Genomic DNA, 25,514 nt, shown 5'->3' with positions numbered 1-25,514 from the left:
AAGTGACTTGCCCAAGATCACAAGGATCAGCAGTGGGATTTGAACCGGCCACCTCTGGATTGCAAGACCGGTGCTCTAACCACTAGGCCACTCCTCCACTCTTAAACCCATTATTCGAGTTGAAAAGTCTTGGAAGCAAAGCACATTTTTATTATCATAGGAAAGAGGGCCCTCAGATCTTAAAGCCCGCAGGATTTCAGTCTTGTGAGCAAAATTTAAGATCTTACATATTACCACCTGTGGGCGCGACTCCTCCTGTCTCTTAGGGCCTAACCGATGTGCCTGCTCTATACGGAGCGGGCCCAGCTCCGACCGCAACCCCAGGGTAGACACCAGCCACGATTCCAGGAACTGTCTCAATTCCTCTTCAGCAATGATTTCAGGGAGGCCGATCAAGCGCAGATTCGCCCTCCGAGAACGATTCTCCATATCATCTACCTTGTCTTCCAATACTTTCATCCTGCCCTGTAAAGTGTTGGTCAAAGTCGAAAGCTGCAGCACCTGGTCTTCAAGGCCCGAGACACGCTGACAATGTGTAGAAAATTCTCCTTTTAAAGATTCTAGTTTCCCGTCCACTGTATCCAGCTTGTCCGATACCTCCTGCAAGCGTTTATCCAAGGAGTCTGCTATCGCCTTCTTCACCTCCGCTACCACTTCAACCACCCATGCAGAGCTTACAGAGGAACTCCCAGGGTCTTCTCCTGCCGCCATTTTAGGATCATCGTGTGGCGCTTTTTCTTTTTCTCCACGTTGCAACTTCGTCGACATGGCTTCGCATCAAAGTAAGCTGTTTTTCACTGCCTCGTTGTTTCCCCAATCCTTTTCCTTTGTGAAATTGGTTCGGCTCTCAGAATATTGCTCGTGGAGGGTGGGTTAATGCGATCCGGGCCCGGGAGCTCTCTCACTTGTGTCCACTCTCAAAGCACGATATCACGTGACCAGGCCGGCTCTTTTAACATATTTGTAAGCAATATTGCCAAAGGACTGTCTCGTAAAGTTTGTTTCTTTGCCGACAATACCAAACTTTGTAATACGGTAGACACCCCAGAGGGTGTTGATAGCATGCAGAAGGATCTGGTGAAGCTTGAAGAATGGTCAACAATTGGAAACTCAGATTTAATGCTAAAAAAATGCAGGGTCATAGACTCAGGTTGCTAAAATCCAAGGGAATGCTACAGTATTATTATTTATTTCACTTGTATCCCACATTTTCCCACCTATTTGAAGGCTCAATGTGGCTTACAAAGACCTGTTGTGGCATTGCCATACACATTTGATGTTACACAGAAGTATACATTTGGTGTTACAAAGAAGTCAAGGAACACAAAAAGGATTTGATCAAGTAGTTAGAGATACATTCTGCCTAAAGTTGGAAAGGTGTTGTGTTATGGCTAGCTATGGGTTCTCGTGTTAGGCTTTATCAAAGAGGTATAAGGGGGGCAAAATACTTTTGTGTATGGAAGAAGAGTGGGACTTAGGGGAGATTATGTTTGATGATCTCAAGGTGGCCAAACAGGTAGAAAAGGCGACAGTCAAAGCCAGACGGATGCTTGGATGCACAGGAAGGAACTGCCAGCAGGAAAAAAGGGGAGATAGTGCTCTTGTATAAGTCTCTGGTGAGGCCCCATTTAGAGTACTGTGCAATTCTAGAGACTGCACCTACAAGAAGATATAAAAAGGACTGAGTCAGTCCAGAGGGTGGCTACAAAATTGGTCAGTGGTCTCTGTCATACAGCATATGGGGACAGGATCTCAATATATTGTAAAGAATATGTGGAGAATAGTAGAGAGCAGGAAGAAAAGGGGGGAGAACGACCCTGCAAACCCCAAAAAGCCCCAGAGGAGTCTTGCCCTTACAGGCAGATTTTCCCCAGGAGAAGACTTCAAATTAGAAACTACAACTCCCAGCATCCACCTTGGGTACAAGGGAGACAAACCAGGGCGTACTCCCATGAGGCGCCAGAAGGGGGCTGCCAGGGAAGGAGAAATACTAATTCTACAACCTGGGGGAGGGGGAGGTGGAACAGGTGGGAAAAGGTTAATGAGGAAAAGGAGGAGCAGCTGGGAGAAAAAGGGTGGGGCGAAGAGAGCATGGACTGGGCTCCTGAGAAGGAGGAGAGGGAAGGGGGGCCTTGGGAGATGGAGGTAACCGCCCAGGAGCAGGCCCTGGAGTAGCCCATGGACATTTCTGCCCTGGCCCAGAGGAGCGCATAGAAGTAAGAAGGGCCCTGGAAAAGAAAGGATCCGGGCCAAAGAAAGAGGGGTCAAGGGCGGGAGGAGGTCAGGTGAGAAAGAGAGACTGACCAAGAGGGAGGGACCCCAGGCTTTGAGTCCACACTTGGCTACATGAACTGTGGATTTAAAAGCCAAGTTATATTGAACTGTTTTGAGAGCTTGGCTACATGAACTGTGGATTTAAAAGCCAAGTTATATTGAACTGTTTTGAGAGCTTGGCTACATGAACTGTGGATTTAAAGGCCAAGTTATATTGAACTGTTTTGAGAGCTTGGCTACATGAACTGTGGATTTAAAAGCCAAGTTATATTGAACCGTTTTGAGAGCTTGGCTACATGAACTGTGGATTTAAAAGCCAAGTTATATTGAACTGTTTTGAGAGCTTGGCTACATGAACTGTGGATTTAAAAGCCAAGTTATATTGAACTGTTTTGAGAGCTTGGCTACATGAACTGTGGATTTAAAAGCCAAGTTATATTGAACTGTTTTGAGAGCTTGGCTACATGAACTGTGGATTTAAAAGCCAAGTTATATTGAACTGTTTTGAGAGCTTGGCTACATGAACTGTGGATTTAAAAGCCAAGTTATATTGAACCGTTTTGAGAGCTTGGCTACATGAACTGTGGATTTAAAAGACAAAGTATATTGAACTGTTTTGAGAGCTTGGTTACAGGAACTGTGGATTTAAAGCCAAGTTATATTGAGCTGTTTTGGGCCAGCCGTACTTGCCGGAACTAGGCTTAGGGGAACCCGGCTGTAGGGGGGGCAGTGTTCTGATAAACCTGACCGGCCCGAAAAGGGTTTCTTGACGGGTCCGCTGCTTCTCCCAAGACTAAGGGGGAAGAGGGGAATCAGCGGCGGAAGCCCGGGCTGTGTTCTACCAAGCTGAAGGATAAAAATAAAAGGAAAAAGTTATTGTTTGATCCTGTGGTTTTCCTGTTTTTTTCTGGAGAAGAAGTGTATGATAGAGGAGGCTGAGAAAGGCGAATAGTCCCAGAGGCGGAGAGACGCTCCGCACCTTTACAAGTGGTGTCAGGAGTGGGATCAAATCTAAAGAAATTTTTTTTTTTCTGCTTCGGACCTGTCGCTCGAGGAGGTTGAGACCAGCCCAGCTGAGAAGCCCGACGGAGGGGCCAACGCTGATAAAGGCGCAGACCCGTCTTGGGTTCCGGTAAGCGGGGCCTAGATTGGGGGGGGGGGGGGGCGGACCAGAGAGATCTTTAAAAAACCCAAGAGAAGTGGGGGAATCGCACTTGGAGGGTCCTCTGTGTTTTTTTTGTCTTCCAGGAAACGGTTCCGTCGCCCGGGATGGATCCCAAGGAAATCTTCGCGTGGATGACCATGCAGTTCCAAAAACAGCAGGAGCTGACCGCGAAGATGGTAGAGGACTCCTTAACGGCTGCGAGAGATCAACAGCAGCCAGTGCTAAAAATGCTCCAGGAGTTCTTTCAGAGAGGGATCCCAGCTCCAAGGGACGTGGAAACCGGAGCAGTAGGACAAGGGCCAGGAGGCAGCGGTGCGGTAGGATCTTTATCCATGAACACACTTGCATGGGGGAAGTTAACAGAGCAGGACAATGTGGATGATTTCCTAACAGCATTTGAAAGGGTGGCCGTGGCGGCTAATTGGCCTCACGAGCAGTGGGCCGTGCGGTTAGTCCCTTCCCTATCAGGGGAGGCCCTGGCCGCATTTCGGGACTTGTCTCCTGACGATGCTGCCCACTATGGAAGATTAAAAGAAGCCATTAAGGACAGATATGGGCTTAGTACCCAGGCGTATAGGAGGAAATTTCGGGCCACTAAATGGGAAATGGGGGAAACCCCTAAAGCCGTGGCCAATAGACTAATGGACATTAAAAAGATGGTTAGAGCCTGACCACCACACCATCGCGGAGATTCTCCAAGAATTGGTGGTGGAGCAATTCCTCCAGGGCCTGCCCGGAGAAATAAGAGCAGAATTGGTAAAAAGGGGCTGTAAGACAGTTGAGGGAGTGACTGCTGGGTTGGAGTGGTATCTGGAAGCCCAACATTGGGGAGGAACCGAGAGGGAGGGGGGAAAGCCCCGACCCCAGGGGGGTGGGGGTTCCAAAAGTTACTCCTCCAAGTTGGGGCAAAAGGAAGGGAAGCCGGACGCCACTTGGCTGGGGAAAAAGCAAGGGGGGCTCCCTGGCGAGGAAAAGAGGGCAGTCTCTTATGGAGTAAAGCAGTGTTATAAATGTGGGAGAACGGGGCATTTCAGGAAGGATTGCCCGGGTCGGGAGGGGTGGACCTCACAGGTTGAAAGGGGGTTTAAACCCCGGTATACGGCCCCTTTAGAGGTAGAAGGTTTACCGGTAGTAGCCATGTTGGACTCTGGGGCAGACCAGTCCATGATCTCCCGGCGGTTATGGGACCGAATAAGAGAGAGGAGGAATAGAGGGAGGGATACCTATGAGGGAGCAGTAGCGATACAGTGTATACACGGGGCCCGTACACGGTACACCCTACATAGAGTAAACCTAAAAGGGCCCACAGGGGAGATAGAGATTGCTGTGGCCGTTCTTCCCCGGTTACCCCAGGAGATGATTCTGGGAAGGGATTGGCCCCCCTTTTCCGAATGTATTAGAGAGAAAAGAGTATGGGTAACTACTCGTGCCCAGGCTCTTCGAGACCCAGAGGTTCCGGAAGAGGGAATAGGAGGCATCTTTCCTTTCCAGGGCGAGGTCTTAGGGGAGCCGGGGAAAGAGAGAAAAGCGAAGGCTTTGAAAAAAAAGGAGAGAAGGGGTAGACGGGAGGCCTGGGAGCAGCTGAAAGCGGAAAGCTATCTACCTGTGGCCCCAAAAGAACTTAGGGAACAGTTTCCTCAATTTCATAGGGAGCAGGCCAATGATCCGACGTTAGAATATGCCTGGGAAAGAGCCCGCCAGGGGGAAGACCAAGGGGCTCCAGGGTTCCTGATAGAAGGGGACATACTCTATCGGCGTGTGCCGAACTGGGAGAACACAGAAGGAGGGAGGCAGCTAGTAGTTCCCCAGGCTTTCCGCCCTCTGGTAATAAGGCTAGCGCATGATCACCCGTTAGGGGGACATAAGGGCACCCAGGCCACCTTGACGCAGATATTGGCGCGATTTTACTGGCCGGGAGTATATAGAGAGGTGGAGAAGTATTGTAAGTCATGCCCCAACTGTCAGAAGGTGGCCGACCGATTCCCTCCCAAAGCCCCTTTAAGTCCTCTTCCTAGGGTGGACCAACCAGGGAAAAAGATAGCAATGGACATTATTGGTCCCGTAACGAAATCCAAAAGGGGTTTCTTGTATGTGTTGGTGATAATGGATATGGCCACTAGATATCCCTGGGCCGTGCCCTTAAGAGGCATATCCGCACAGGGTATTGCCCGGGAGCTAATAAAAATTTTCTGTGAGGTGGGGTTTCCCCGAGAGGTTCTGACAGATAGGGGGTCCAACTTTATGTCCAGTACCCTAAAGCAAGTGTGGGAGGCTTTTGGAATACAACATGTCCGTACGGCGGCCTACCATCCGCAAACTAATGGGATGGTAGAACGTTTTAATAAAACCTTAAAGGGCATGTTAAAAAGAGCTTTAGGGGAAGATAGGACAGGTTGGGACCAACTGCTGCCTTTTGTGTTATATGCTTACCGAGAAAAGGTACACGACTCCTTAGGAGTGTCACCTTTTGAACTAATGTTTGGCAGGAGGCCCCGGGGCATTTTGGACATACTGCAAGAACAGTGGGTAACCCCGGAAGCCACTGATCAATCAGTCGTCGAATACTTGCAGGATCTGAGGGCCAGACTAGGTAGGATACAGGAATATTCCCAGGAGAGGCTAGAAGAGAGCCAAACGCTACAAAAAGAATATTATGATAAAGGTACGAGAGAAAGGGAGTTTCAATCCGGAGATAGGGTTCTCATCCTAATCTCTGAGGACCCGCATAAGTTTGCCTCCAGGTGGAAGGGACCCTGGGTGGTGAAGAAGCGACTAGGACCCCTCACGTATGAGGTGGAGAACGAGAAAGGAAGGGTCCAAACCTTCCATGTAAACCTTATAAAACCCTGGATAGCGAGAGTAGGCTTTCAGGCTAGGGTGGAAGAGAAGGAGGAAGAGGAGTTGGGGCCCCAAATAAGGGATATCTTCAAACCCGGGGAGCCCGGGGTTAATCCCCGTTTGACACTGTTACAAAAAAAGGAGCTAGGAAGCCTACTGAGAAGATTTAAGGATGTCCTGACAGCTTGCCCAGGGAATACCCGGCTAGTGCAGCATGACATAATAACGGAGAGGGGAAAGATAGTTAGGCAAAAGCCCTACAGGCTTTCCCCCGTGAAAAGGCAAGAGGTGATAAAACAGGTGCAGGAAATGTTAAACTTTGGGGTGATTGAAGAATCAAATAGCCCCTGGTCCAGCCCCGTGGTGCTAGTACCCAAACCCGAGGGGAAGTGGAGGTTCTGTATAGATTTCCGCCAGCTGAATACCCTGTCGCAGGCAGATGCCTATCCTATGCCCTATATTGAAGAGCTGGTGGATAGGTTAGGGGCCGCCCAATATCTCACTACCCTGGACTTAACAAAAGGGTATTGGCAAATTCCACTTACTCCCGGGGCGCGGGCAAAGACAGCTTTTAGCACACCAATGGGCCTGTACCAGTTCAAAAGGTTGCCTTTCGGCCTTAATTCAGCAGCTGCGAGTTGCCAGAGATTATTAGACCGGGTGCTTAGACCCCATCAGGCATACGCAGCAGCCTATATGGATGATGTGGTCATACATAGCGGGGAATGGGATACTCATTTGACCCAGGTAGGGGCGGTTCTACAGGCTTTTAGGGCGGCAGGACTCACCCTGAACCCAAAAAAGTGTTATTTTGCACAATACAGGGTGAAGTATTTGGGCTACAATGTGGGCCGAGGGGAGGTACGACCATTGTTAAATAAGGTTAAAAGCATACAGGAGTTTCCCCGGCCGAGCACCAAAAAGCAATTGCGTAGATTCCTGGGGATGGTAGGGTATTACCGCCGTTTCATCCCTCAATTTTCCACTATTGCCACCCCCTTAACGGACATGCTAAGAGGGAAGAACCCTGATCCCTTAAGGTGGGGGGAAGAGGAGAGGACGGTTTTTGCACAGATGCAGAAGGCCCTGTGTCAAGAGCCGGTCTTGAAGGCAGTGGGTTTCGGGAAACCCTTTATCCTGCAAACAGATGCTTCGGGAAGGGGGTTGGGGGCTGTACTATCCCAGGAGCATAACAGGGAAGAGCATCCAGTGCTGTATTTGAGCCGGAAGCTATTACCCCATGAAGAACATTACTCCACTATAGAGAAGGAGTGTCTAGCCATACGGTGGGCAGTACAGGAATGTAATGTCTATTTGGAGGGGAGAAAATTTAAACTAGTAACGGACCATGCTCCATTGAAATGGCTGAGCATGATGAAAAATAATAATGGTAGATTAATGAGATGGTATCTAGCTTTACAGCCATTCCAATATGAGGTGGAGCATCGTCCCGGGAGGTGTTTGGGTAATGTGGACGCCCTATCGCGGGTAGAGGAAGGAAAAGGGGACAATGAGAGAAAAGGGAGAGAGACGAGTTTAAGGGGGGGGGGGGTATGTAAAGAATATGTGGAGAATAGTAGAGAGCAGGAAGAAAAGGGGGGAGAACGACCCTGCAAACCCCAAAAAGCCCCAGAGGAGTCTCGCCCTTACAGGCAGATTTTCCCCAGGAGAAGACTTCAAATTAGAAACTACAACTCCCAGCATCCACCTTGGGTACAAGGGAGACAAACCAGGGCGTACTCCCATGAGGCGCCAGAAGGGGGCTGCCAGGGAAGGAGAAATACTAATTCTACAACCTGGGGGAGGGGGAGGTGGAACAGGTGGGAAAAGGTTAATGAGGAAAAGGAGGAGCAGCTGGGAGAAAAAGGGTGGGGCGAAGAGAGCATGGACTGGGCTCCTGAGAAGGAGGAGAGGGAAGGGGGGCCTTGGGAGATGGAGGTAACCGCCCAGGAGCAGGCCCTGGAGTAGCCCATGGACATTTCTGCCCTGGCCCAGAGGAGCGCATAGAAGTAAGAAGGGCCCTGGAAAAGAAAGGATCCGGGCCAAAGAAAGAGGGGTCAAGGGCGGGAGGAGGTCAGGTGAGAAAGAGAGACTGACCAAGAGGGAGGGACCCCAGGCTTTGAGTCCACACTTGGCTACATGAACTGTGGATTTAAAAGCAAAGTTATATTGAACTGTTTTGAGAGCTTGGCTACATGAACTGTGGATTTAAAGGCCAAGTTATATTGAACTGTTTTGAGAGCTTGGCTACATGAACTGTGGATTTAAAAGCCAAGTTATATTGAACCGTTTTGAGAGCTTGGCTACATGAACTGTGGATTTAAAAGCCAAGTTATATTGAACTGTTTTGAGAGCTGGGCTACACGAACTGTGGATTTAAAAGCCAAAGTATATTGAACTGTTTTGAGAGCTTGGTTACAGGAACTGTGGATTTAAAGCCAAGTTATATTGAGCTGTTTTGGGCCAGCCGTACTTGCCGGAACTAGGCTTAGGGGAACCCGGCTGTAGGGGGGGCAGTGTTCTGATAAACCTGACCGGCCCGAAAAGGGTTTCTTGACGGGTCCGCTGCTTCTCCCAAGACTAAGGGGGAAGAGGGGAATCAGCGGCGGAAGCCCGGGCTGTGTTCTACCAAGCTGAAGGATAAAAATAAAAGGAAAAAGTTATTGTTTGATCCTGTGGTTTTCCTGTTTTTTTCTGGAGAAGAAGTGTATGATAGAGGAGGCTGAGAAAGGCGAATAGTCCCAGAGGCGGAGAGACGCTCAGCACCTTTACAATATGTAATTTGGAAGAAAGGCGAGAGAGGGGATACGATAGAGATGTTTAAATTAGAGAATTGCATGGGGACAGATCTCTTAACCATCCCTACCCATCCCCACTGGAATCTTACCCATCCCCGCAAGAATTTAACCTGTCCCCACCCATTCCCTCAAGAATTTAACGGTACATTTAAAAAAATTCCGGTCCGCTCTCTCAGTCTCTCTCTGGGTTAGAGCTGCAGCACTGCAGGCAAGGAAGAAACAGAAGTTGGAACTTGGAACACTCTGGTGCGCACATGTAAGACTTGTCTCTGATTCACTGGCACTATGTGCTGAGAGGTTGCCACATGCACATGCCAGACGGTCAGGTGACATCTGATGCTTGTACCTGTGTCAGAGATGGTCTGCACATCAGCCTGGAAGCAGAGAGGATTAATAGTGACAGCAGATAAAAACCTGAACAGTTCAGTCTGCCCAATAGTCACACTCATTATCAATTCATAATTAAATCAACAATGACTGTCCTATTCTTTTTTTTTTTTTATATATAATTTAAATTTTCCAATATATCACCACATAAAGTGAATATGCAATCGGCATTATTTAACATTAGGAAACAAAAATGATAAGTATATATCTTTACAGCCCATTTGTCCACAAGTTAAAGAAATTTGATTCCAAGATTAAGGAAATTAAAAAAGAAAAAAAAGATACAAAAATTAATAATCAATAGATGCTTCCTCTGGTTCAGACCCCAGCCTGCTAAATTAGGGAAGGTTTACTATATTCACATCAACTCTTGCATCAATAAACTCTTTCAACTGTTTTGGATCTACAAATTGAAAATGTTTACCCTCAAGCACCACATTACAAAAACAAGGAAATCGCAAAACAAAATTTGCTCCCAATGCCACCACCCTGGGGCGAAGTTCCAAAAAAGCCCTTCGTCTCATCTGTGTAGGTTGTGAGAGATCTGGAAAGATACGGACCTTTGAGCCCAAAAACAGATTTTCTAAGTGTCTCAACAAAAGCCGTAGTACGGCATTCCATCAGGCTCCAACGCGAAAGTGGCAAGCAGAGTTAACCTCTGAGTAACTATTTCTAATGAGCTTTCTAGGAATGAGGTAAGATTCATTCCCTCCCCTATTACGGGGGGATTTCCCACCACCACTCCAGTATTCCCGATGTAATAAGCCCATGTAATGGGAGGGAGTGAGTCCTTATCCATTCCCAGGATGTCCACCTCCAGGATGTTTAACCATCTCCAAAGGAGAAATTAATGGCGATTTGGGAAAATTAAGAAACCTAAGGTTAAGCCTTTTAGTCTGATTTTCAAGGTATTCAAGTCGTTTATGTAGGAAATTATTGTCTTTAACCAAAGCTGTTTCTATAGATCCCATTTCTTGAATTTTGATATCCACACGTTCCAATTTCTGGGTTTGCTGTGCAGTCACTTGTGCTTGAAGCAGGGCAGCCTCAGAAAGAACTTCAATATCAGAAGAATTCTGCTTTAAAGTAGTTTGCATAGAGGTTTGGATATTGTAAACCATATCCCATAGTGACTCCAGCGTCACAATTGCTGGTCTAATCACTCCACTAGCCACAGGAGGAGATTGAGGTAGACTATCAGCCCGAGCTAACTTGGAAACAATAGCTTGAGGCAATACCTTTGAAGCCTGTTGTAGTAATGTTTCCCGAAGTTGAGAATCTATCTCCGTTGCTGCAGTCACACCCTCAGGACCAGCTGAGCCACTTCAGTGTCTGTCTCTGTTTGAACAGCCAGCAACTCTCTTCCAGGCTGGGGAGGTGCAATTCGCTCCACAGGGCTCAAGGAAGCCCCGTTTCCACTCTCAATCGACTCCGAAGGGCTGAGAGCTGCAGTGGGGGTCGAAGTTCCCTGAGGACCCGGTTGCTGCCTTGGAAATTGCAGGGTTGTTTGTTTCATCGTCGAGGAGGTCACAGGAACCGAGGGAAATTCCTTTACCTTCCCCCTCCGCTTCCCCATGGTTAACGAGGCTACAGAGGCACCGAGAGAAACTCACAAACTCAGCAGCCTCCAGGAGCAAACACAGGTGCGTCTATTCACAGCGCCATCTTGGAATCAGCTCCATGATCGACTGGAGTTGTCAAAGCCCACTCCAGCCTACTTGTCTTCTCATTTGTGGGGAAAAGACCGTAAAAGTCTGTCCAGCACTGTCCTCATGTTCCAGCCACTAAGATTGCTGTCTAAGCCCTTTCCAGCCCATGCTTAATCAGATTGCCATATATGAGACACAGACAAGTCTGCCCGGTATCGGCCCTAGTTCATCACAGCCGGAGTCACCATCTAAGCTTCACTTGACACATCCACACACATGCAGCCATTTAAGTTTAGTTTTTTGTTTATAACTTCCATTTTCTAATTAGAGATCCTCTGTGTTCATCCCATGCCTTTTTGAATTCAGTCACCATTTGTGTCTCTACCAGCTCCTTAATGGAGACTTTCCACATCTATGCTGTTAAAGCAAGGAGGAGGAGGAGACAGCATTCAAAGAACTTGGTACTAGGTAAGTGAGAGGCTGGTGCAAGTGCAGCATACACTTCCACGGGAACCCCGCAGGAACGGCTTCCGTCCTTGCGGGAACCCCGCAGGAACGGCTTCTGTTGGCTTCCATCTTCGTGGGAACCCCACAGGTTCTGCGGGATTCTCACAGACCCCTTTCCCGTGCAAGTCTCTAGTTTAAATACCTATGGCATTAATGTACAGGAGGTGAGCCTCTTTAAAATGAAGGAAAACTCTGGAATGAGAAGGCATATGATGAATTTAAGAGGTTACAGGCTCTGGAGCAATCTAAGGAAATACTTTTTCACGTAAAGGGTGGTGGATGCATGGAATTGCCTCCCAGTGGAGGTGATAGAGATGAGAACTATGTCTGAATTTAAGACAGAGTGGAATAGGCATGTGGGATCTCTTAGGGAAAGGAGGAGATAGTGGTTGCTGGGGATGGGTAGACTGGATGGGCCATTTGGCTCTTATCTGCTGTCATGTTTCTATGCAATGATGAACACCCCCACCAAAAAAAAAAAGAAATCCCCTCCTAGGCTATTCATCTTTACCCTCCAATCTGTGTAATCATATCAGCTATTTTTATCCATTCCTCTTACATGGGATCAAAGTGTCCAAGGTGATGGTCTGTTAATTGTTCCCAATCCCAGATCATCCTTTATCATAATATCCAGTCATTCACTGTAGGTCCAATTGATTGTTTCCATTTTGCTGCTAGGCACATTTTCTTAACTCTTGTTTGCCATATATACCCCTTTGCCCCCATTATTACCTAATCCCCCCAAACAAAATTTTGGTTCACAAGGGAATGGGGTACCCCAAGTTTTCTCCATTGTGTTATTACTTTCGAAAACATTTGTAAGTTTTCACAGGCCCACCATATATGGAAAAAGGTTCCCCGATCCTTCTTACACCTCCAGCATAGATCAGAGGCACTAGAGGGAAATATCGCCCTTAATCTATTTGAAGTTCAGTACCATCTAGTAGCTATCTTAGATGCATTTTCTTTAATTAGCACACAGATGGAAGCCTTTTTGACTTCATGAAACACCATTATCTCCATCCCATTCTGAATATTCTTTTTCTTTCTGTTTTGGTGAAAACAATACCAATTACCTTATGAACCAGTGTTTTTATACCTGTCATAACTGAGTAAACACTGTTTCTATGTTGTAATGAACCACTACAAAGGGAGAGCGTGTGTATGACAATATGAATTCCTACTCTGGCAATATATGTGTGTAGATTTTAGTTCACAAAACCCCAGGCTATTTTCAAATGCATGGCACCACATGTGTTTGAAGACTGGCTTGCACAATTAAAAGTATGAATGTATACTTACATAGGCAATAAAATGAGACAGGCCGTGGCCTGACCAATATTTTCCCTACAAAGCAGCAGCAGCAACTACAAAGATTGGAGGCGAAGCTGGAAATTGGATTGCTTGGCCTCTCCAACCAAAAAGGTGTTCTGCTGGCCCTGTAAACTTGTACAATGTTTAAGCCTGGTGTAACGTATGAGCATTAACAACATGCCTACTGTGCACATACAGTACACACATGACACAAATACAACTGCCCCCTTCACCCTTGGTATTCATTCTACTTACTGCAGAAAGATTAAATGTGATCTAGATGAGCCTATTAACCTACAAATCTCATATTACGTAAGTATTAATCAGCATACTTGATACTTTTATCTAAGCATTTTACAGAAAATGTTCTATCATTATATACCACCCACCACTTACCTGTACCCTGGGTTATGTGGTAGAGGAACAGAAAAATCACTCTAGTGGGGATACATTCTTGTACAACTTTCCAGACTATTTGAACCCACTGATTCTCTTTATACCAAATTTTAGTTGGTCTTTCATGGACAGTATTCAACAGAGAAAATATCTTTTCGTAACTGTAAAACTGGCTGATGCTCCCTCTTAATGCATACTAATGCTGCAGTGTTTAGGTTGCTGAAAATACTGCAAATTCCAAAGACAAATAGCAAATTCAAGAATTCAGGTTGACCAGTGGAAGCTCTCAAGTTGCTTCATAGAAGAATAAGGTACAGGAATACTGTTCTTCCGTGGGACACCGTTGCTCTTTTCGACCCTCTGTTGCTTCTCCATATAAGAATAAGACAGTCACTGGCATTCTCCTGCCCTAATCAGCCTTGCTTCGTAAAGCACAGCAGATAAGAAAAAGTCTAAGTTGAAAAGCAAACAGTTCTTTCAGTACCCTTCATTAGTAAAACTGTGTAAAAATCTGTGTTAGATTGACACCATTTTTTTTTTACTTCCACAGCAATTTTAAAAAAAAAAATTTACTTCACATGTAGTAAAATTATATGAAAACGGTGAAATAAAAATTTGCACTAAAACTTAAGTAAAACATAACATTAAGGGCTTCTTTTATTAAGCCACATTAGCGATTCCTGCCTGGCAAATGAGAGGAAGCCTATAGGAATTGAATAGACTTCCTCTCATTTGCCACGCCAGGCACTGCTGGCATGGCTTAGTAAAAGAGGCCCTAAACTGGCAACAATGCATTAAAATGAAAATAGTTAACTTCAAAGTAAACTCTACTTCCATTTTAACTTCACTGTAAAGTTAAAATGGAAGTAAAGGTAGAAATTAACTGTGCAGGCTTTCCGGTCTATCGACCCCTTGCCTATCAGCTGAGAGGCATAACTTAAAGCAGAAACTAGGGTGGCAGTGGCCGTGATCATAATTGGAGAATATCCACTTACATTTTCTGTGTGTGGTACTTTTGAGGGCTGATTAACAGGATTTTGAGTTTGTGCTCATGCACATACTTAGTGAATCAGACCCATAAGGGAGAAACTGAGACCACTATTATCAGTGTACTGCACTTTCAGTATTCTTAATTATATAATCAGACCATTATAATGCCTTGGAATAAATTTGTGTTCGTTTTCTGGTTTCATTCAATTGTGTCACCAAAAAGATAGAATACCTCCAGCATCTTGCGAGCATCTTGCAACAGATTCAAACAGTATTTAATCCAGCATCTTGCTATTTCTGCTTGTCTTTGCTGGAGAAGAACCAGGCGCTCTTGTTCCGATTCACCTGACAAATGTATAAGCACAGGGTATTACAGATTAGTATTTTCTTCTCAATTACAATGGGCAAATGTTCAGCAGCAGGATATCAAGTTCTTTGAATATCTGGTTGAAGTTAACTGATCTAGTTACATCAAACTGTGGAATACATCCAGTTAAACTTATCAAGATAACTTATCTGTTCAACATTAGGACAGCTCTTTATGAGATCCAACGTAACTGAAACCAGGTAGCAATGAATATCTGTGCTATCCAGGTGAAGTCCAACTGTGCTTCCTGGCCCACTTTGCCTCTCCTACATTTAAACTGGTTATATATTATTCAAACAAAATATTTAATATTATGTGGAAGCTGGAAATTTCAAAAGGAGATATTAGATCTTATCTTAATTTTTTTTTACCTCTAGTCCCTCTAGAACAGTACAGATACTTGGGTTATGCACTCCCCAGCAGATAGAAACTGAGAAGTTCTGATGTCTGACTATCCCATAACTGTCCTGTGCAGTCTCAGTTTAGTCAATATTTCCTACCTGAACCAGAAAATGATCCCCAATCTTTTCTCCCTTGTATGGTCTCATTGCCACAAGCACCATCAAGGTATATGATGATTATTATATTTTTGAGTGCCGACTCTTGACAAGCAAACAGCAACAGGCCAAGAAAAAAAAACACTCTGAAACAACTAAAGACTCTCTTTAAAGGATGCTTATGTGTAGTATTGCTTCTAGCAGCAACCTGAACTAATTCTTTTGTAAAAACGGAACGGCTAAATAAGGGTGGGTTCTGGACCAGTCTGGAAGGACTAAAGGAAAGAAAATTAGCATTTAAGATCTAATTTCTCCTTCCTTAGCATCCCTCCAGACCAGTCCAGACACTTGGAAAGTACCAAAGCAGTGACCATTAAGGGAGGGCCATGCCTAAGCCAACCGACAGGGCCCGTAAACAAAAGGCGACATCCTGTTCCATTTGCACATCTAAATAGCAATGTTTAACAACGGAATGCAAGAACAACCAAATGGCCATGCTATAAATATCCAGTGGCCGAATCAGAGAGCTCTCCGCCCCAGCTGAATGTGCTTTGAATGCCACCGGCACCAGCTGCCCCCTTTACAATGTATGCCAACATGATGGGCTCCTTAATCTATCAGGATATACTTGCCTTAGAAGCTGCCTCTCCACAAAAAATGGTCCACATGCTGGAAGTCCTCTGTCCTATGCAAGGAGCTCTCGCAACATCCAACTGATGCAATAGCTGTTGTTCGCTATTCCCCTTTGCTTCACTCAGAACCAAGCAAGGTAATACACCACCATTACCTTTTCCTTTGAAAAAGCGAGGAAGGGTTCCTTCCAAGACAACACCTGTAACTCTGAAATCGATCTAGCAGAAGCAACAGCCACCAGAAACACTGTTTCCAAGGTGACATCTTTCATCATATATTGTCTTGAGGACTGAAAAAGAGAATGCACCAAGGCCATCAAAACCAAATTCAAATCCCATGGACAATCCAAACAGCAAGGGTAGCAAAGACGCTTGACTCCTCAAAGAAACCTAACCACATCCAGGTGCGAGCCTAACAGCTTTCCTCCCACACCAGCCCACTACAGCAGTGCTTCCCAAGTTGGTCCTGGAGTATTCTCTTGCCAGTCAGGTTTTCAGGATATCCACAATGAATATGCATGAGTTTAATTAGCATACACTGCCTCCATTGTATGCAAATCTCTTTCATGCATATTCATTTGGGATATCCTGAAAACCTGACTGGCAAGGGGGTACTCCAGGACCGATCCGGGAAGCACTGCCCTAAAGCATACCCAGGCTGCAACCTGCACTCTAAGGGAGGCCAAAGCCAACTCTTTATCTAAACCATCCTGCTGTAAATCTAAAATGTTTTCTATCACAACTTCAGGGAGGGCGCACTTCAATCCTGATACCAAACCTCAAAGACAATCCACACTCGAAACACAGGCTAAGGAGATGGACCTTCTATGGAAACTGAACCAGTTAGAAGTGACTTTACTAGAGTATCCTCTATTGCACAGCTCTCAAGACCAAAACTGTAAGACAAAATGGAGACAAGTCCAGCATTCTCAATGGTCATTGACCAATAGGTGGATCATCAGCGGGAGCCTGAGCGGCATTACCACAGCTAGGCATACCAAGTCTCCATATAAAGGCCAATTTGGCCAATCAATGCCACCAATACCACCAGGCCTCTGTCACCCTCGACTCTGAATTGCTCAGCCCAGCAATGGCCGTGCAGGGAAAACAGAACAGATGGCTGCAAGGCTAGGTTTAGACCAGAGCATTTATCTCTTCTGTGACTGAAGAATCTCAGAATTTTGTGTTGCTCAATGACACTATTAAGTTCATCGCCGGCTGCCCCTTGTGATTTACTATAATTGTTGAAGGCACACTGACCCAAATTCCACTTTCCTGGGTCCAATAGGTTTCTGCTGAGGAAGTCTGCCTCAATGTGTGGAACTGAGAAATTAGCCAGATGAACGTCAAAGGACATCAGGCTTTTCTTCCTCAGCCACCAGCTGACAACTCTTTGCGGACCCCCTAACAATATCCTCACCACTTTTTCTTTGAACAGGGCTTGAAAGGATTCCAGGGTCAAATGACCACAGACCTTGCAACACCTGAACCAGGCAATAGGCATGCCATCCTTTTAGGCTGGTCTACCTAGTTACCACCATCCAAGTTGAAAGCTCCAAACTCATGCCCTGTTCCAGACTGGGCCAATGGAGCTACCACTCTAGGCTCTTTGAAATGGCAGCATCAGCTCCAGATCCTGCGCCCGAGAGGACCACAGAGATTACAGAGCACCCTGCAGGGAATGCATATGCGTCTATGCACACTGGACCACATTCAGTGTTACCACCATCAAACCTGGAGATAATTCCATGCCAGTGGGGCCTGCATACCTAGGATATGGCAGATCTGTCCCTGTAGCTTCAAGATCCAGGCCTCTTGAAGAAAAACATTGCCCAATTGCATGTTGAACTGAACTCCCAGGTAGTCAAGTACCTGTAAAGGCTGCAGGTTGCTCTAGGCCAGAATGACAACCCATCCCAACTACTCTACCACTCAAGCGGTTACCTGTATGCTCTCCTGATGGGACTGCTCGAATCAGCCAGGCACAACTACTGTCATCTTGGGGGCCCTCAATATACTTTAGAATGCAGAAGACATCAGGTCTGTTTCCTGTTTAATGGACCACAGTCAACATGGATTCAGCCAAGAGAAGTCTTGCCTTACCAACTTGCTACATTTTTTGAAGACATGAATAAACATGTGGATAAAGGTGAGTCAGTTGATATGGAGGCTCAGTTTCAAAGCACATAGCCTTACAAAATTATATAGGTTACTAGGTAACTTTGTAAGTCTATGTGCTTTAGAAATGAGCACCATAGTGTATTTAGATTTTTAGAAACCTTTTGACAAACTCCCTCATGAGAGATTCCTGAGAAAATTAAAAAGCAATGGGAGAGGAAGCACTGTTCTGCTGTGAATTGAGAGAACTGGTCAAAAGATAGGAAACAAAGTAGGGTTAAATGACCAATTCTCTCAATGGAGGAAGGTGAATAGTGGTGTGCTGCAAAGGTCTGTACTAGGACCAGTGGTTTCTAAGATATTTATAAATGATCTGAAAATGAGAACGATGACTGAGGTGATCAAATTTGGAGATGACACAAAAATACTCAAAGTTGTTAAATAACATGCAGACTGCATAAAATTGCAGGAGGACCTTGGAAGGCTGGAAAACTGAACTCCACATGGCAGATGCAATTTAAATGTAGACAAGTACAAAGGAGTACACATTACAGCAACATGACACTAGGTTCCATGTTAGATGTCACCACTAAGGAAAAGGATTTAAAGGGTCATTAAGTACATAACTATTGCTACACTTGGACAGACCAAAGGTCCATCAAGCCCAGCATCTTGTTTCTAACAATGGCCAATCCAGGTTACAAATACCTGGTAAAATCCCAAAAAAGCTCAATACATTGTATGCTGCTTATCTTAGAAATACACAAAAAATACAATATGTTACGATCTCATACGTGGGCAAGTCTCATATATACTTAACGGCTGGTGTCACTTCACTCCCTCGGTGAACCTATTGCCGTACAATATTATAATCATAGACTCTTACCCCCGACCTACCGATGCCTGAAAACTTTACTATTTATTCTTTTATTCTTAACATTATATGTAAAGATCAGGCAATGTGTTACTTATCTTAGCTTGTTTCTAACGGGTGTGCTCACAAACCCCGACAGGTTTCTTCAACCAGAGGTGTTACGAGCAAACATGAGGTGAAGCGCTCCCCCTTGACAAAGCAAGAATTGCGAAACAGGCTACCTGTCGGGGTTTGTGAGCACACCCGTTAGAAACAAGCTAAGATAAGTAACACATTGCCTGATCTTTACATATAATGTTAAGAATAAAAGAATAAATAGTAAAGTTTTCAGGCATCGGTAGGTCGGGGGTAAGAGTCTATGATTATAATATTGTACGGCAATAGGTTCACCGAGGGAGTGAAGTGACACCAGCCGTTAAGTATATATGAGACTTGCCCACGTATGAGATCGTAACATATTGTATTTTTTGTGTATCCTCTACTACATTTATCAGTTTTGAGTGTATATTTCAGTAGAGAAGTGCCCATTAATTTTTATCTTAGAAATAAGCAGTGGATTTTCCCCAAGCCAATTTAATAATGGTCTATTGACTTTTCCTTTAGACCCTTTTTAAACCTTTTTAAACCCTGCTAAGCTAACAGTGTATATCACATTCTCTGGCAATGAATTCCAGAGTTTAATTACACGTTGAGTGAAGAAAAAGTTTCTCTGATTCGTATTAAATTTACTACTTTGTAGCTTCATTGCATGCCCCCTAGTCCTAGTATTTTTGGAAAAGAGTAAACAATTCACGTCTACCCATTCCACTCCACTCAATATTTTATAGACCTCTATCATAGCTTCCCTCAGCCGCCTTTTCTCCAAGCTGAAAAGCCCTAGCCGCTTTAGCCTTTCCTCATAGGGAAGTCGTCCCATCCCCGTTATCATTTTCGTCGCCCTTCTCTGCACCTTTTCTAATTCCACTATATCTTTTTTGAGATGTGGCGACCAGAATTGAACACAATATTCGAGGTGCGGTCGCACCATGGAGCGATACAAAGGCATAACAACATCCTCATTCTAGTTTATCGTATCTCCCCTCAGCCGTCTTCTCCAAGCTGAAGAGCCCTAGAGGCTTCAGCCTTTCTTCATAGGGAAGGGGTCCCATCCCCTTTATCATTTTTGTCACCTCTCTCTGTACCTTTTCTAATTCCACTATATCTTTAAGATGCGGCGACCAGAATTGAACACAATATTCGAGGTGCGGTCACACCATGGACCGATACAAAGGCATTATAACATCCTCACTTTTGTTTTCCATTCCTTTCCTAATAATACCTAACATTCTATTTGCTTTTTTAACCGCCGCAGCACACTGAGCAGAGCAGAGGGTTTTCACGTATCATCAACAACGACACCAAGATCCCTTTCTTGGTCGGTGACTAACGTGGAACCTTGCATTACGTAGCTATAGTTCGGGTTCCTTTTTCCCACATGCATCACTTTGACTTGTCCACATTAAACGTCATCTGTCATTTAGACGCCCAGTCTCGTAAGGTCCTCTTGTAATTTTCACAATCCTCTTGTGATTTAACAACTTTTAACAACTTTGTGTCATCAGCAAATTTAAATTACCTCACTAGTTACTCCCATCTCTAGATCATTTATAAATATGTTAAAAAGCAGCAGTCCCAGCACATACCCTGAGGAACCCCACTATCTACCCTTCTCCATTGAGAATACTGATCATTTAATCCTGTCTGATTTATATCCTTTAGCCAGTTTTTAATCGACAACAGGACACTACCTCCTATCCATGACACTCCAATTTCTTCTGGAGTCTTTCATGAGGTACTCTGTCAAACGCCTTTTGAAAATCTAGATACACAATATCAACCGACTCCCCTTTATCCACATGTTTGATCACCCCTTCAAAGAAATGTAATAGATTGGTGAGACAAGATTTCCCTTCACTAAATCCATGTTGGCTTTGTCTCATTAATCCATGCTTTTGAATATGCTCCGTAATTTTGTTCTTTATAATAGTCTCTACCATTTTGCCCGGCACCGACGTCAGGCTCACCGGTCTATAATTTCCCGGACCCCCTCTGGAACCTTTTTTTAATATCGGCGTTGCATGGGCTACCCTCCAATCTTTCACTACCATGCTCGATTTTAAAAATAAATTACATATTACTTACAATAGTTCCGCCAGTTCATTTTTCAATTCTACCAGTACTCTGGGATGAATACCATCCGGTCCAGAAGATTTGCTACTCTTCAATTTGTCAAATTGCCCCATTACATCTTCTAGGCTAATAGAGATTTCAGTCACTTTCTCCAACTTGTCAGCTTCGAATACCATTTCTGGCACCGGTATCTCTCCCAAATCTTCCTCGGTGAAGACCGAAGCAAAGAATTCATTTAATCTCTCTGCTATGGCTTTGTCTTCCATGATTACCCCTTTTACCCCTCAGTCATCTAGTGGTCCAACTGATTCTTTTGCCGGCTTGCTTTTAATATACCTAAAAAATGTTACTATGTGTTTTTACCTCCAACGTAATCTTTTTTTTCAAAGTCCCTCTTTGCCTTGCTTATCAGGTTTGCATTTGACTTGACATTCCTTATGCTGTTTCTTATTAATTTCAGTCGTTTTTTTTTTTTGTTACATTTATACTCCGCGCTTTCCCACTCATGGCAGGTTCAATGTGGCAGGCAATGGAGGGTTAAGTGACTTGCCCAGAGTCACAAGGAGCTGCCTGTGCCGGGAATCGAACTCAGTACCTCAGTTCCCCAGGACCAAAGTCCACCACCCTAACCACTAGGCCACTCCTTCTTCCATTTTCTAACAGATTTTCTTTTAGCTCTAATAGCTTCCTTCACCTCACTTTTTAACCATGCCGGCTGTCGTTTGGTCTTCCTCTGTAACGTTTGTGAGCCCTTGGCCCAGAGGTGGCCGTGTGAGAATCACCCAGTCATCTCTGGGTAGACTGAGTCTCCTCAGAACTAAGAGTACTCCAAAGAACCGGACTGGACCACAAGTGGAGATGAACTGAGGCAGTTTTAATAGTAGCAAAGCACAAGGCTAAAAGGGTAGCCAAACAGCACAGAAAGAAAACAAGCAGCCTAACTACACAGTCTAACCTAGCTGGAGCAAGGCGAACATAAAGCATACAATAAGGTAAAGCATACAATAAGGTAGCTGTATAGGGAAATCAAACATAAGCAGCTTAGTTGCGTCTCTCAACACTGGCTGTAGCAAAGCGTAACAAAGTAGCAAAGCCCGAGCCGACGCTCTCAGGGTTGGTGAAGTGAAGTAGCAAAAACCAAGCTGGTGCTCCCAGGGCAGGCAAAGTAAAAGCTGAAGGCAAAGCTTTACTCCTCAGGACGACCAGGTTTGGAAGCAGACTTCCACTGGAATGCAGAATAAGGTGAAAGCTGTAAGCAAGGCTTCACTCCTCTGGACTACCAGGTTTGAAAGCAGACTTCCACTGGAACACAGCATAAGGAGAAAGCTGTAGGCAAAGCTTCAGACCCCGGCCTCGCAAAGAAACAGAACTAGCAGAGCCCCAGGCAGGCCTGGACTTAATCAAGGATAAATTGCCAGAACACTGAGCACAGTCAGAAGGCAGCTTAAGAAGTGCTGAGTGCTGATGACAATCACCAGCTTGGCCTCCACCACTCTACAGTGACCCCACAGGTCACTGACTGGAACTGCAAGTAATTTTATTAGACACAGACATCGGCAACAACGACCATCACATCCTCTCGCCTTTTTTTAATACACGGAATATAATTGGCCTGGGCTTCCAGGATGGTATTTTTGAACAGCATCCACACCTGATGTAAATTTTTGACCCTCGCAGCTGCTCCTCTAAGTTTTTTTTTCACCGTTCTTCTCATTTTATCACAGTCTCCTTTTTGAAAGTTAAACGCTAACGTATTGGATTTCCTGATTATACTTACTCCAAAGCTAATATCAAATCTGATCATATTATGATCACTGTTATCAAGTGGTCCCAGCACCATTACCTCCCACACCAGATCATGCGCTCCACTAAGGACTAGGTCTAGAATTTTTCCTTTTCTTGTTGGCTCCTATACCAGCTGCTCCATAAAGCAGTCCTTGATTTTGTGAAGGAATTTTACCTCCCTAGCATGCCCTGATGTTACATTTACCAGGTCAATATTGGGGTAATTTTATGTTATGGGACGGTACATCTACGCAACTACAAGCTTTTGTGACATATTTAAATGGATGTCATGCCAATATTAAATTTGAATACTGCAGTAGTTATGTAGCAATTTCATTTTTGGATGTACAATTAACTAAGATCGGTAATGAATGGGAAACATCGGTATATGTTAAAGCTACTGATCGCAACACTACGTTGCACTTTCAAAGCATGCACCCGAGTCACTGTAAAACGAATATTCCTTTTGCTCAATTTTTGCGGTACCGTAGAATTTGTTCCTCTACTGATATGTATTTTCATCAGACATCTCATCTTCAACAGAAGTTAGAAGAAAGAGGATATCCTGAAAAATTAGTAAAAAAAGCGAGGAAACGTGCCTCTTTCAATCATAGAGAATGGTTATTACATCCTGTGAAAGATAAAGAAGAGCGAGATGAAATGGTTACATTTGTAATGAAATATAATGCACATTCAAATAAAATGGTGAAAATTATTAAAAAACATATGGCCATGCTGAAGATTTATCCTTGTTTTCGTGATCTTAAAATCATGTTTGCTTACCAAAGACAGAGCAATTTAAATGATGTATTGTGCAGAGCTGACACGTGGAATAGACATAGTACTAGTGACATAATTATGGGACATCATGGCGTCTGTGGCCATTGTACAGTATGCTCAATCATGATGAACTTGGATGTATTTGAGGATGTACACACAAGTAGAAGATTTAGATTAAAAGCTATCACTGATTGTCAATCTAGGAACGTGATTTATCTTCTGAAATGTCCTTGTGATCTGTATTATGTGGGACAAACGTCACGTATGCTGAAGACAAGACTAATTGAGCACCGTCATTGTATACAGGCTAAAAAAACATATGAACCTTTGGTGTCTCATTGTTTATTGAAACATCATGAGTTTGCAGAATTACGATGTATTGTGTTGGAACAAATTTATATAACTGAACGTAGAGGAGATGTAAGGATATTATTAAGACAAAAAGAACAACGATGGATTTATGCATTGCAAACCGTGATTCCTAAGGGTTTGAACATATCAATAGAGTGGAAAGCTTTTTTGTGAAGAATTTCTCCTGATGCAAAGTGAGAGGTATCCTGAAATAATACTGACGTCATGAAGGAAATGACGTGTCAGGAAATGACGTTGGAGAGTGTATGTGGTTTATATGGGTTAGAAGCCATTCGAAGTTTAAAGACGCCAATGAGAGGCAAGATACGGGTGAAAGTTTGATGCTTGAAGATTTAAAATATTAGCCCTTGAAATAGCCCGGTTGTGGCGAAACAGGGTTCTCCTGTTGGGCGTATATGTATTGGACATCATGGAAAAGAATGGATATTCAGAAGATGCAAGCTAAGTTATATTTTTGAATTGTTTCACCGTTATTGTGGCATGATAAAGAGCCTCTACCTTTGTGTATTGGTTAAGGTGTATGCACAAGTATTTTATGAATAAGAAGAGTGGAGTTTTTTTTGTGTGAAGACTAGTGATTGAAGAAAGGAGTTCTCTTAACTTTGAAAAGTATTGCCGTAAAGAGAATTTGTCCTGTGGTTTCTGAAGTCTTTTTTTCTCCACGCATTTTTCATAAATATACGTGAATTCACACCTGCAATACAGGGTTCTAAGTAGTAGAAAGGTTTAATTGATTTTGGGTAATTGAAATCACCCATTATTATCATGTTGCCCAGTTTGTTAGCCTCCCTAATTTCCGATAACATTTCTACATCCATTTGTTCATCCTGGCCAGGCGGACGGTAGTACACTCCTATCACTATCCTTTTACCCTTTACACATCAATCCACAGGGATTCCAAGATGTGTTTTTTTCCTGCAGAATTTTCAATCTATTTGATTCAAGGCCCTTCTTTACAATGCTACCCCTCCACCAATTCGATCCAACCTATCACTACGATATAATTTGTACCCGGGTATGACAGTGTCCCACTGGTTATCCTCCTTCCACCAGGTCTCAGAGATGCCTATTATATCTAATTTTTCATTTAGTGTAATATATTCTAACTACCCAATCTTATTTCTTAGGCCTCTGGCATTTGCATATAGACATTTCAAACTACGTTTGTTGTTCCTATTTGCATCATGCTCAGTACTTGACAGTATTAATTTGCAATCTTTTGTCTGATTTATGTTTTTATTTAAGGACACCTGATCTACTATGGTCTCTTTTGCAACCTCACTATTGGGATACCCTATCTTCCCTGTTTTGGTGATATCTTTAAAAGACACCTTATTCTGAACCATGCGCTTTTGAGTGACTGTCTGTCTTCACTCAGTCTCTAGTTTAAAAGCTGCTCTATCTCCTATTAGATTGTAAGCTCTTTGAGCAGGGACTGTCTTTCTTCTATGTTTGTGCAGCGCTGCGTATGCCTTGTAGCGCTATAGAAATGCTAAATAGTAGTAGTAGTAGTTTTTAAAATGTCAATGCCAGCAGCCTGGTCCCACCCTGGTTAAAGTGGAGCCCATCCTTTCGGAATAGGCTCCCCCTTCCACTGAATAG

At 44.2% G+C, this 25,514-nt stretch overlaps 1 protein-coding gene across 1 annotated transcript in view; it reads right to left on the bottom strand.

The window, feature by feature from the left end:
* LOC115470366 (KIF1-binding protein homolog) overlaps nucleotides 1-25,514 on the bottom strand; it is a 107,995-nt gene that overhangs the window by 12,533 nt on the left and 69,948 nt on the right. The window contains exon 6 of the mRNA XM_030203469.1: nucleotides 14,551-14,663. Within this exon, the coding sequence (XP_030059329.1) occupies nucleotides 14,551-14,663 (113 nt within the window). The remainder of the gene's footprint in view (nucleotides 1-14,550; nucleotides 14,664-25,514) is intronic.

The sequence above is a fragment of the Microcaecilia unicolor genome, chromosome 5, assembly GCF_901765095.1.
Source record: "Microcaecilia unicolor chromosome 5, aMicUni1.1, whole genome shotgun sequence".
NCBI classification, from domain to species: domain Eukaryota; kingdom Metazoa; phylum Chordata; class Amphibia; order Gymnophiona; family Siphonopidae; genus Microcaecilia; species Microcaecilia unicolor.
This window is presented reverse-complemented; position numbering and strand designations above follow the sequence as displayed.